Source organism: Acanthopagrus latus, chromosome 11 (assembly GCF_904848185.1).
Source record: "Acanthopagrus latus isolate v.2019 chromosome 11, fAcaLat1.1, whole genome shotgun sequence".
Classification (NCBI taxonomy): Eukaryota; Metazoa; Chordata; class Actinopteri; order Spariformes; family Sparidae; genus Acanthopagrus; species Acanthopagrus latus.
Window position 1 is genome coordinate 21,022,365 of NC_051049.1, and position 13,822 is coordinate 21,036,186.

Here is a 13,822-nt window from a genome sequence, read left to right on the forward strand (position 1 = left end):
AAAGAGAATCTGTTTGCCTTCAATTAGCTGTGTAGAAAAGAGACACTTTAAAAGCAGTTGGATGTTAAATTGATGAGAAAATGGTCTGGAAAATCTTATTTGTCATTGGGCTTTTCATTGAGCACCTATTCAAATAATTCATAATGACTCTGCATTTGGAGTGAAGCCAAGTATCAGGCTAAGTGCTATGTCTATTTCATTTGAAAAGCAAAACTGTTTTACGGCATTTTAGTGAGTGGTGTTTTTTAACTAAATAAACAAACAATGAACAAAAATTCTGTCTTTAAATCCAACAAATATGGGCCATATTAGTGCACATCTTACTGCATTTCCATATGTAAACCAAATCACACACATAATTCAAAAATAATTATTTTCCTTTTACTTTAGAGCTATTCATCAATCTAGATTGTTTTGGTGTGAGTTGCCACTTTTCAGAGATTTCAGCAATAGAGAGAAAAAACAGGTATGGTGTTCCTTTGTTATGACTGTGAGGCAAGGTAACATTGCCTTACATAGTTCCATTGGGGTAAACAGTCTCTCCGCTCTCTCCTACATATTGGACCTGGGATGGGTAGACATGTTGCACCTGCTGCACCTACAAAGAGACCACAAGAAAGAGGAAATCAAATTAGGAAAAGGAAAATATTTATTTGTGCTTCTGTATTTGTATAAATCTAAATCAAACTCTGACTACAATTGTGACTGAAACAGACTCTGATGAATATATATATAGATAAGATTTACAGATATACAGATAAATAGATATACAGACAGACAGACAGGCAGACAGATAGATAGCATAAAATGAGTCATGTGCACACTTATTACAGTGTGTGCATGAAATGCAATGACAAAGTCTGTACACCCCTTGGTTTATTAATAATTACTTGTTACATTAAATTAAAAGGTTTATTGTTGTTGAGTTTATTTCAAATGGGGATCAGGGGTAAAAGTGATTTGGAACAATGTTAGATGATTAAAATGCATATTTTCCCTGGAATTTAGAAACAAGGTTGGTTATATCATAATTGACATCATAACATCACGACTGGTAATGAATTCTGCGCTGAAGCATAGAACTGTCCATCTGTTTTTGGCTGAACTCGTGGCATGTGACATCACCTGGAAATATAAAAGACAATACCTAAGACAAGTTACTAACAGGCAGTGAGGTCAACCCCTGATTTTCATCATTAGACACTTGACATCACACAGATTTTGTGTTGGGATTTGGTTCAAGCCCCAAGAGTCACAATTCGCCATGGGGACCCAGAGAAGACTTTTAGCCACAGATATCACAAAAGAAGGAGCTTTAAAACCTAAGAAAAATCAGATGTTCAGATGTCATTTTCATGTTTTCCATGAAACATGGCTACCTATGTAGCTGTGGGCCAGGCTCAGCCAGAGAAAGACACTTTCACACACCTATTAGGAGCACAGGAAGCAGGAGGAATATTTTGAAGTATGCCCTGGAAAAGCAGCTTTCAGTGGAATGAATGGGCTGCCATGTTTGAAATCTTCACTACAAGTGTTTGTACAGAAACACAGTTTGGTTACTGTTTAACTTGTTTACTGTTTCATGTGTTAGTTGAAGGCCAAACCTACGATGCCCCGGTCTGACTGTTGCTATTTAACCTGAAAGTGAATTTTGACATGAAAAGTAGATCAAATATATATTTAAGTGAAGCAAATAAGCACTGGTGGAACAGGCTATGTGAATTTTTTAGCCAAAACTAGATTATATTTATTTGAATTTATACAAATAAATTCAGTCATCTTGGTACTTTGTGGAAAAATTGGTCTCTAACTCAGTCACAGAAGTCAAAATAATCTAATTTGAATAAAAACTGTTTAACTTCAAGGGGTGTACAAGTATTTTCACAGCACTATTAATAGTACTGTGTACCTGCTGAGGGACCTGTTGAACCCTGGGTACTGAAAGCTGTTGTACTTGTCCTCCCTTCTGAGCTGAGCCTGTGGCTTGAACCAGCACCCTCTGTGTGGATACAAGACATAACTCAATTACATAGGTATGCACGTACACATTCATACATGCATACATCATTGTAAACATATGACAGCCAACACAACATGAGCACATAGACTAAACGTATGCCACCCTGAAAACTGAAGAGAGTGCAGATAGCTTTGTGAGTGTAGCACGGCACTTCATTTACTCCTCTGATAACAGAGTGTATCATTTTAAGTTCAGACTATGTTCTATAGATTCACAGCACAGTTATTTTTCTCAAGCTTCAATGGTTGTGATTAAATGGCTGTACTGGTCCTTAAAAGCAGGGAGAAGTTATGGCAGAAGAGATAGGAGGCATCTGTTGGAGGAGTGGATGGGTGGCAGCTTCAGTTGCTGACAATTCACAAACTGGAACCACCATTAAAAACATTTTCATTTATTAAAACTGCTGCATGTAACAGTAAACCATGAATGCTTCCAGGAGAGGTTCAGTTTTCAACATGTTTTACTTTTTCTGGCACCATGTCTAAGAAACAATATAGCAAGTGGTTGGTCTGATTTTGAATTGTACACATTTAGAATGAAACAGAATGAAACAGCTATGTCATCACAGACTTTCCCCATGTGTCTGGTCATTACAGTGGCAACAGGATAGACGCTACCTGCTGGGAGGCTGGGACAGGCTGTACCACAGGAGCCTGAGCTGATGAGGATGTCCGCAGTGCTGCCACGCTGGGCGTAGTGTCCGACCCTCCCTCGGAGCTCTGCATGCTGGGTTGCAGGGGAAGAATTAGAGAAAAGACATGAGTCGGGTAACAGGTAACACTGAAGCTTAAGAGAAAATAATAAAAGCATTTAAATTCTATGCACGTGGACCACTATACAAAATAAATGCTCCTTCACCCCACCCCTTCTCTCTTGGAGCCACTAGGGCATTATTTGAGCCCCTGGGGGTTTCTGGCTTTGCCAAGTCAAGCTGAGTCAGTGCAGCTCTCAGAGCCCAAGAGACTGACCACCTTTGGCATTAATCAATGGCAAAATTTGCAGCCTAAGAGCCTACAAACTCCTGATCCTGCTGACAGATCAGGCCCAGGTAGAAAAGTTGCAACATAGGAGTTCAAGTTACCAGCAGGACTGAACTGCTTCCTGAGGACCAAACCCACTGCCGTGACTCGGTTCTCCACTGGGTGACAATGTGCACAGCATAGCAAAGGGGAGGTAAAAATGGAGTGACACAAAGGCTCTCTTTTTCAAAAAAGGACAGAAAGGGAAAGAGCGGGAGAAAGGCAAGGACAAGAGAAGAATGGAACTGCAAGGGGGAGTAAGCTCATAAAAAACAACTTCCCCACTCTGTCAAAAAAAGAAAAAAAATGAAGGGGAAAAAGATGAAGATGGCAGTGGGGCTCCAGCCCCTGCCAGGGTCCTGATGATATCCAGCATTTGTTTCGAACGAGAGCCGCTCTCTGAGGGCTCCAATAATCCAGCTGATATGAGGAAATTCCTCAATGCTTTGTAAACGTTTGTCGGTTGCCATGGTGAGGAATCCATGACGACCACCCCCAACTCAACCCCCTTCCTCCCCTCCCTGCCCCCCACCCCCTTTATAAAGCTCTTGCACAGGAACTTTCGAGTGCGAAAGCAAAGAGAAGAGGGGGAGGAGGATTAGAATAAGGGAGAGGGAGATAGGGCATAGTTGGGGGGGGGGGGGTTGAATTGATGAGCAGTCTTGGGTTTAAAGCAGACATCTAGGAGCAGCATGAAAAGTCAGCAGGTAGTCGAGAGAACGGTGTTTGCCAGTCAGGAGTATTACAGTGAAGGGTGGCAAGACACAGCCAGGATTTGACATGCTGTGATCAGTTATAACACATGACCAGCACTACAATGTAATCTTAATTTACTGGAAGAGATCTGACAAACGCCACTTAGGCTGCAGTAGTCTGGAAGCTGAGCTATTAAATGCAAGCAACAGGTGCAGCTACTCTTGTCTTTTGGCTCTCACAAGACCTAGCCTCAACTTTGTGATGGGGCTGCATCATAAAAGCTACTTGTGACTTTAATCAAAGCCTTGGCTTTATTAAGAATCAACCAGACCTTCCCTCCTAGACTGGTCAGATCAAATACAGTGATCTAAAAATAATAATTATTTTCCTTATTGATATATCTGCTGATTATTTAGTGATTGTTTAGTCTATAAAATGTCAAAAAGCAGGAAAAAAACTCTTCCTATCACAACTGACCAAAATTCAGCAACTCATTACATTTAAGAAGCTGGAAAAGGGCAAATATTTGAGACTGTTGCTTAGAAATAAGTGAAACTGTCCATTCATTATCAAAATAGTTGGTGATGAATAAATCATCATACTGCCTCATATCGTGTAACAAACTGAACCCAGACAGAAGGGGCAATAAAAAAAATTAAAAAAAATCTAACATGTGACTTACTGAGGAGAAGAAAAAAATGGGCAGAATGAGTCAGTCAAGGAAACCCCACTGGTGATGGAGAAGAAGAGGAAATAAATTTAACCAGACCATAGTTCCAACAAAAATGTTGCGTAAACACCAAAATAGGAGTCACATCCTCATTTGTGGAACTTTTGCAGACTTAAAGACGTGATAACATTAATTTATCCAACCACCTAAAATGCTGCCACTAACATATGATGAAGCCTTCACAGATACCACCACAAAATCCCTACCACCCATAATCATGCAGTTTGCAGAAAGGCAGTCTACAGGGGGAGATCTTTTATTCAAAAACGGTTTCCCAATAGATGCTGACACTAAATTATAGAAAAAAGTCATTCTTATTTCACCCTTAATCGTATGGGACTTGAGATACAGATACACCTTTTTATTTTTTTAGTGACCAACAGCATGCAAATTCACAACACTTGGAAATCCTTTTTGAAACTTTTTGAAACTCTGAAGTAAGTTTTAGATATTAAGTGACTTGGGAGTATATCAACTGGTTTGGGGCACTATTGGACATCTTAACAAAAGTAGAGTGTACCATTAAGATACAAAAATAACAGATTTGGGTGTGTCACCACTGGCATTTCCCACGTGTGGAGATTTTGCCACAGGCAAGCTCACTACTCTGCCTACATGACTAACAGACTGAGCGGTGGAGGGCTATGTTGAAATACCTGATGTGTGTCAATCGTCAGACACACAATATGCATTCTACCCTGAGCCGCCCTCTGAGTCCCTCCTCAACTTATGTGTTAGCACACAGCACAATTAGCACTTACATGTAAACAGTATGTCCTTCACACCTCTTTAGTACCTCTTAGTATTAAAAGACTATTATCAGAATGATGCTAACAAGGAATGAATATTTTAAATGTCTGTAATGCTCAAGCATCTTTCTAAAACAAGGAATTTGTCTATGGAGTGTCAGTTATTATAAATAACAGGGTTTCTGCAGGTTTGAACACGTCAAATTTAAGACTTTTTAAGACCCTTTTAAGACCATTTTGAACTAAATTTAAGACCTACACAAAAGTATGAAAAAGTGAGGAAAAGTACAGTCCCGGAATTACTTTAAAAAATAACCAACTTTTTACATCCAAATCTGTTTAGCAACGGTGTTCAAAATCCAAAGCACCTCTGTTTTCACCATCAGAGTTGAGCCGAAGATGGTTTGAATGTCACTTGAATGTGAGACGGCAGAGGCGGTGTAGAGTTCGGGTTGAGCAGAACTGGATGAATTTGGACTGGGAACTGGTGACAAAGGTGTAAAAAAGTGTGTGATAGTGTGATCGCCAACTGAATTCTGGTTGTTCAAGCCAACACTTTCCCATAGTTGTAGCAGATTCCACTGTCAAAGTCTTTCCGGAACTGGCGAAATGCGTGGTGATAAATTTGACAAGGCTGTTGGCAATATGCCACTTACGTTCCTGGATACTTCAGAAAAAGACGACGGAAGCGGTAAATAAATGTACATATTTAAGACTTAACTAAATGTAATTTAAGACCTATATGCAAAATATGGACGTATTTAAGACTTTTTAAGGCCTTAAACTGAGATTGTCAAACTTTTAGACTTTTTAAGATCCCGCAGAAACCCTGAAATAAACTTGCAACAATCCCATCATTTATCATCAGACTTGTCATTTTAACCAGGGGAAGTGACACAAGCCTGTCAGCTTCTTTATGTCATTAAGGAGTGGGTGGCACGACAAGATGCTAGGGAAGAGGAAACTGCACTGACCTGTATGTTTTCACCCATTAAATCTCAATCAAAGCTCTGGCTTTAATAGGGATGGGGAAGTGTGTCAAATCATTGGGTTGGAGGACAGGCAGAGAGGACTCTTTTTGCTTAGTGTTCAGAGAAGGTTAAAAGCCACACAATATCCCCACTAGCAGCTCTGAAAGGCACAAAGGTACAACACAGCAGGAGATATAGCACACTGCTTCAAAACTGCTACTTTGGATGGGCTGCTGTGAAGACCAACCTTTCTGCCAACCCAGAGACAACACACACACACACACACACACACACACACACACACACACACACACACACACACACACACACACACACACACACGCTCTCAAGCCAAGTTTGTGAGCCTGGCTTAATTTGGGCAAATCGCAGATGAGCAGTTAACATTATAACCACAGCCCCTCCTTTCAAGACTTACCTGAGTTTTAAACTACACGGAAACAAGAAGAGACACAATTTAAGAACCCTGAAGCCTCAAAAACTGTCATTAACGCCTTAGTTAACAGTGCTGACCAGATTTAAACCTCTGTCACTAACAGATCTCACTTAAACAGACTTCAATCAGAGAAAAACACATACAGATGTTCAATTAAAAGCAGGAGCCCACAGTCTTGGCTCATGTTTGCACTGGCCCACATTGTTTGCAGAGCAACAACCGTTGCTACTGGCAACACCGTCCACTCCCGTTTCCAGGAGCCTGTTGCTATGCAACCAACAGAATACTTCCCAAACCAAACAATGCCATCCCCCCACCTGATCCCTCTATCGCACGCTAAGTAGAAACTTACAACAATAAATACTATGTAAGCTATTAATTTCAGACACCGGGGGACACTGAGGCAGAGTTAGTCCTGCGTTGCAGTTATTCTAAAAATGTACAGACTTTATGCTGGTTTAGACTTGATTGAAGAGGACAGGATGAAGTGATCTGTTTTTGTAACTACTCTGAGCTCAGAAAGAAGGAGGAATGTTTAAGTCATCAAGGAGACAACAGTCTATTCTTCAAGGTTACTTTACAGTCATGCCACCCAAAAACAACACTTTCAAAACCAAGTCGAATCTTTCCAAAGTTCTTTAGGCAAAAGAGATAGTAAAGTGGGTTAAAGCAGAGCTCTACTTTTTGATGAACAGATGAAACCACTTGTTGCTTTTAAATGGAGCACATTTGAGGGGCACTAAGCAGATTTATCTCAGTCACATTTTTAATGAATTAGGAGAAATGGGTGTCTGGTGAGACTTTAAGATGTGTTCTGTGATTACAGATTCATAATTTTACTTAAAAACAATTTCAACAAAAAAACTGCGGATGTTAAACAAGGCTTGCTTTTCTTTGAGTTCATTTAAAAAAAAAACAACACAAGATCACAGAGGCACACGCTCTCACACAAAGAGCGAATTAAGATATGATAAGAGATTTCCACAACAGAGGCTGTTCTTCAAGCCTGTCTCATTAATTCATGGCTAATCCAATCAAAGCAGCTCTTGGGGTCTGCAGATGGCGGGGGGTGGGGGGTGGTGAGAGAGAGAGAGAGAGAGAGAGAGAGAGAGAGAGAGAGAGAGAGAGAGAGAGAGAGAGAGAGAGAGAGAGAGAGAGAGAGAGAGAGAGCGAGCAGAAATAGGAAGCACTGACCACTGTCTCTGATCCAAGCACCCACCCTCCGCAGCTCACCTCCCCACCTCTGGTCATCAGCACACCCTGTCCACTCCGTCACCATGTGCGCTGCAGGCCTGACAGCCACAGAGAGAAAGATCAAACCGTTGCCATGGAGATTGTGTGTTCGCCCATGCTCTACACTAGCAACTTCCTCCCCCAACGCCCCACCTCTTCTAACCCGTTCCAGATTTCCACAACCCCCCCCCACACACACACACACACTTCCCCCAACCTCCAGCCCTCATCCTCAACATCTAACATCTCATGATGAAGAACAAGATTTGAAGCTAACATTTTGAGAAGTTAAACTGGAAAACACATCAAAGGCAAACAGGGAAATGGTCACAACAGAAAATGTAATCAGGCTATACTCATTCGTGTGGGTGTCTCTCTGCTCTATGAATATCAAACTAATGTGTTCCAAGACTGCCATACTGTTGACACAGAGGAGGGAACTTCACTCAAGTCAGCTGGCTGAAGATGGTGAAGCCTAAAGATGTTAAAATGCTACAGATAAGATATTTATCTGTTTTATTCACCATTTCCAAGATCAATATAAATGTTTGGCACACACTGAAAAACACTGAAACAATAATGCAATAACTTTTTTAATCCTTCAACTCACTTCAAGGCCTTTACATTCATCACAGTGTGTGAAGATTAGCTGAACTTTAATTTAAACATAGTCACAGCTAGATCCAGTGCACAATAATGGGCCTCCTCTTAAAGTGAATGCATTTACAAAACCAGAGGACCAAGAAAGCACACAGCACCCACCACCCACTGACGTGCATATTGGTTTGTTTTATTAATGGGAAATAAGGCTGCACAATTGATAAAAATATTATGAAAATTGCAATATGGTCAAGTCGCAGAAGAAGCAATTTTTTGATGATGGTAACATGTGTGGAAAAAACAGTATTGTCACATCGTCATGAGTTTAATAGTCTTTTTAGGTGAACATTAACATTTTTAGTTTCCACTGATTGTGGGTTATATCTCAATCTAAATATCTGTCCAATATATCGCAACAGGATTAAAATGTTAAATGGTTAAACTTTTTCCGGTTTACAGACTGCTCGATATGCCTTACATTTGTCACATTCACTCATTCACACATATTTGGGGTTTATTATCTTACTCAGGCATACTTCGAACGAGCCACCTTCCGATTACTGGATGACCAATTCTACATCCTGAGCTACAGCCACCCCCCAATTTTATTCATTTTCACCACGTTGAACAGCCTGAATATAAAATATTAGACAATTTTAAAATCTCCTTCTTTTAAGTAAAAGCTGTAATTCCATGTGTCAGGAAAAAATGCACTTGGTTAACTGACATGCCATTTATTGTCCAATATAAAAAAAAATCCCACTTGGTCCTCAGGCCAGGGCTTACATTTCCAAATAATTTTATGAAACCTGTTAACAAGTTAATGAGATTTCTACAAAACTATCAGACAAACAATAAATAATAATAAATAATACAGCCTCCTAGCCTCAGGCAATCCTGCTGTCTCTTTGAAAAGTTCAAAATGTAGGTACCTTGCATCAAAACCGATCAACAAGACTGAGAACTCTGAGTGATTTACAATCGCTGTAGTCAAGCCCAAACTTGCCCATTCTGTTGGAATATAGCCACAGTCACCGCAGACGCAAAATGCTCACACACTAATGTTCTTTAAATCTCCTTGAACAGGTGTGTTTCCAACCTGTGGACTCTGCGGACTGTGGAGGTTTTATTTCCCAGGAATCCACATTCTGCGGAGAAGACCTCAGATGCTGGCAGAGTGCTGTCTCGATCTTGACCGATGAACTTGAGCTAAGCGTTTTGTTGCTTAGGAGGACTCTACACAGATATGACACTGAGAATAACCATACTGTATGAGCAGCCTGCTTTCACAGGCACAACTTAATACAAACAATGAGTCACCAGTTAATGCTTGAAATTTGAGACAGATCCAAGTGTTGGCTGTTCTTACAGTGAATACTTGCCATCATCTCAGATTTACGTATGTAATGCCTGTTTGAAAGCAAAAAACACTGTACAAGACATGGGATAGTACACATGGTCTCAATCAAAATCTGACAGGTCATACCTGATTGCTGGTCACAGGGAGAGCTGCCAGTCACACAAGAATCAAGTCTGTCACTGCACTTTTTGTTACGATACTGCTGCATTAAACAGGTGTCATTTTTAAATTATAGCCAGAATTAAAATCTAGCTCTAAACACATAGGGTGCAGCATATTACCAGAGTAACCTACAACTGCTGTTCTTTGCTAGCTATCCTTAGCTGTAGCTAGCTACCATTAACTTATTAGTTAATGGCTCATTTAGCCATCTAGACATCAACCCTAGGGTTTGCCTTGACATTGCAACATTACAATTTGCCTTTCTCTGAAGCTAATGAGCAGGAAGAGACAGTCCTCAAAAATCAGGAAAGAGTTGTGAAGCCTGAACTCCACCATTGGGATGAAACAGGGTTGTTTCCACCTGATACAATGGTGTCCTCTGCTATTGTTCTCCACCAAATCTCCTAATTAAAGAGCTTCTGAAAAGCTATGCTGAAGACAATACAAATGTAATTCCAAATACTGTCTGGGTCTACTCCATTGCAAATCTGGTCAAATCTCACTCCACTACAGACTGAGATTTAGTCCTGGTAATTACTCTGTAGCAGATTTACACTGACAGGAACTCTTTTTTAGCCAAACAAACATCTCTTAACAAACTAGCCTAAAGCTCTGCAAAAGAAAGAGAAAGTGACGAGGGGGGGCTGCTACTATCCCATCCTGAAAGAGGGGGGTCCGTCATTGTAATGCAAATGTCAGTGCCTTGTCTGCTGTTTGTGGCAGGAAATTTAATTAGCAGTTGTGCAGCTACGATACAAACAGGTGGAATGTTAAGAATGCCCCTGATGACACACACAGACGGAAGAGACAGACTGAAAAACATTTCGTTTCGCAACGAGTTTCAACTTGTTGCCACAGTGCAAGGGCTAATCAGTGGCAACATTTTTTTGGTATATGACAAGATTTGTTTATTTGTATCCTAGCAGCGTAGGCCTACAATGATTTCCAAAATCTTTGTAGCTGGAAGATTTGATGTGAAAATAACAAGGACACTTAGACTGTTTTCCTTTCAACAGACTTGTATAAAACACTAATAGCACATCACTTTAAATGAAAAGCCCTTCACAAGTAAATGAATTATGAAAATTATGAAACTGAAACATTTCATGTGTACAAATGGCACTATTATTTTCTACTTAACAAGCCCCACAAGGCATTCTCCTCTCAGTGCTTCTGCTTTGCTCTGTGATTTTCTGACATGCCTTTGACTGGAGTTATGGGATAACCCATTAAAACTGTGTTAATAACAAACAATGAAATGTGCAGATCAGTTAGCTCAGCAGGAGGTAAATGCAACTATATGAATATGATCAACTGTATCAGCGCCAGAACGGATGGCAGTATCTGGGTCCATGTCTATATCTGTAACAAGCTATTGAATGGAACTTCTCCCTGAGGCAACTGTAGGCCACATCAAGATAAGCTAAATACAGCGCGGGCAAACACACAAACAAGCACACTCATGTATGTGCACACACACTCGCACAGAACATGTGACCAAAAGCTGTGTCAGGTCACTCGCCGCCCAAGAGACCACTGCAGCTGTCCTATTGATAGCGGAACTGTAGTACACACATGGGTCCATTAAACACTCAAAATGGCACACAGGCAATGGTGCACAGGGCTACACACATTCATACTAGAAACTCGAAACATGGCTTAAAAGAAGGCTAGAAGAAGGGAGGTCTGACCCAAATAAAGAGCATATTTTTTCGGTAAATAACAGGCCAGAGTGGCACTTGTTGCAAAAGTGGACTGAAGCTCGACCGCGATCACAGGTTGGGCCAATAAAGCCAAAACTGATTAGGGAAATTTAGAGGGATATAGACAGACTGCAAGAAGTAATCAACAAAAGAAAAATAAAATAAAAAATCATTTACACCCCCTTTCAAAATGACATCCTCATTTATAATGTTCTGTACTTTGAAAGTCAGTGAAAAAAACTCCCCAACCACCTCCACTGGTTAATTCTCCTCCCCAAGCACTATTTCTCTGACCTGCCTCTGCAAGCCAACGCTTTGCACTCTCACCACAAAGGAGGAGATGAAAATAACCTGATTAAAAACGCTGACTTTTAAAAAGAATAACATTTCACCCCCTGGCCCACTCCATCCCTTTTCTTTCCATGACTTGGGTGTATTTGTATATCAAGTTGCCATGTAAACATAACAGTGTCACGCTCAAATTGGGGGGGTGGGGTTGGTGGGGGTTACACACAGTGTTTCAGCTCAGTCTTCTCCTTATTTTCTTTGTAGCTGCGGCGAGTTGTCTGGCCAATCAAAGTTTAAGTTTCTTTGCCTGACACTTACTCCAAAACAAGTTGAGTCTTTTGTTAATCCACATTCAATTCCTCCCTTAAACTTCACGAAGACTTCATTTTGATACACTATGAAGCCAAGATATTACTAATGATTAATAAAACGACACTCATACCTGCTATTTGTCCCCCTTTCACCTAAAAAGGGAATCGGGCCAAGTCATTAGTACATCTCCTTAAATTAATTATCTGCCTCTCTTCCTCTACAAGATAATACTTTATGTGTATACAAATTTGAAAGTTTATAACTAGAATCACACGGAGAGAGCATTAATTAGAGACATTTTCATGCTGCAAAGACTTTCCCTGATGCTCCAATAGCAGGCATTACAAATGACCGAGCACCTGACAGCTGTCTCTGAAAAGATAGTTCATTAGAATTAATGTATCTCTGGGGACAGACAGAGACAGACTCCCACAAGGAGAAAAAAGGTATGGAAATCTGCTGCAATCACACTGTAAAACCATTATCTAAAATCATCAGGGTATACTTTCCCTGGTTTCTCATTATTGCAATAGCACAGATTGATATTAGCCTTAAAGAGAGGTCAAACAGAACACCCAATGAGACCTGCCCCTTGGACAATGAAGCACTGCCACTGAGAATAACTTGGCTATTAGCATACAATTTACTTCAAGTTCTATAGCATCAGTTGCACTGGAAGCATCAGGATGGAGTGGCTTGCCATGAAATGAGTCAGAGGATATGGATTGATTCATCTTAATATATAATGTACAAGTGTATCTTACTTAATGCCTTGTTTTGAAAGCACATAAAAACAGTACCTTAAATACGTATTCTGTCACACAAAGCTGTAAAAACAAGGCAGAGCTGTATAAAAGAACCATCACAGCACCACCTAGCTGCACATATTCAGTTATTCAAGCTATAACCGGAATATTAAAAACATCAAAAAGTTGTGAAGTTGTTTCATTTAGATAGCAAACATTTTAAAGTGTAATAAGCAGAGATTAGCCGGTCTGGACAGTTGACTGTGCTCCTGAGATAGAGACCAATGGAAGCATAAGGATCAGAGACGTTTGAATGTTGAGTGTCGTAACATCGCCTGCAGAAGTTCATATATCCCTGCGCGACACTGTCATATTATTTAACACGGTTTAATTTGTGAGTGTACATCGAGCCAAGAGAGGTGATAAACTGCGGGTTGAAATGAAAGTTACCCTCCTGCTGAGTTCACGCTCGCTTGCGGCGGACATTAGTCCCAGTTTGAGCACCAGGACCAACGTTGCTAACGCTGCTAGCTACATTTCCACCTGCTTGGACACGTTGGTTCTGAGAAACATACTCCGAGAACGAACTTAGTCCGTGTTGTGTGACTACAGACACATGGGAGCCGTCGACAACAAGACAAACGGCTGAACTCACAACTGAACTCGCGCTCATCGCTGCTGCTGGTCCAAGTTAGCATTAGCCGTAGCTTGACTGGTTGTCTGAACCGTCCATCCTGCTGGGACTGAGCTGGAAGTGCGTTCACATCTCAACTACACAA

At 40.7% G+C, this 13,822-nt stretch overlaps 1 protein-coding gene across 7 annotated transcripts in view; it reads right to left on the reverse strand.

The window, feature by feature from the left end:
- The window catches only part of rfx2 (regulatory factor X, 2 (influences HLA class II expression)), a 34,420-nt gene that overhangs the window by 15,765 nt on the left and 4,833 nt on the right, over positions 1-13,822 (reverse strand). For 3 of the 7 annotated variants that reach the window (XM_037115555.1, XM_037115553.1, XM_037115557.1), the window contains 3 exons: positions 2,638-2,746; positions 1,910-1,999; positions 516-598 (listed from right to left, as the gene is read on the reverse strand). In XM_037115555.1, the coding sequence (XP_036971450.1) occupies positions 516-598; positions 1,910-1,999; positions 2,638-2,745 (281 nt within the window). In that variant the 5' untranslated portion in view covers position 2,746. Of the gene's footprint in view, positions 1-515; positions 599-1,909; positions 2,000-2,637; positions 2,747-6,621; positions 6,644-7,872; positions 7,932-13,822 lie in introns of those variants that run through there. The other 4 variants (XM_037115554.1, XM_037115556.1, XM_037115559.1 and 1 more) reach the window with 4 other exon arrangements.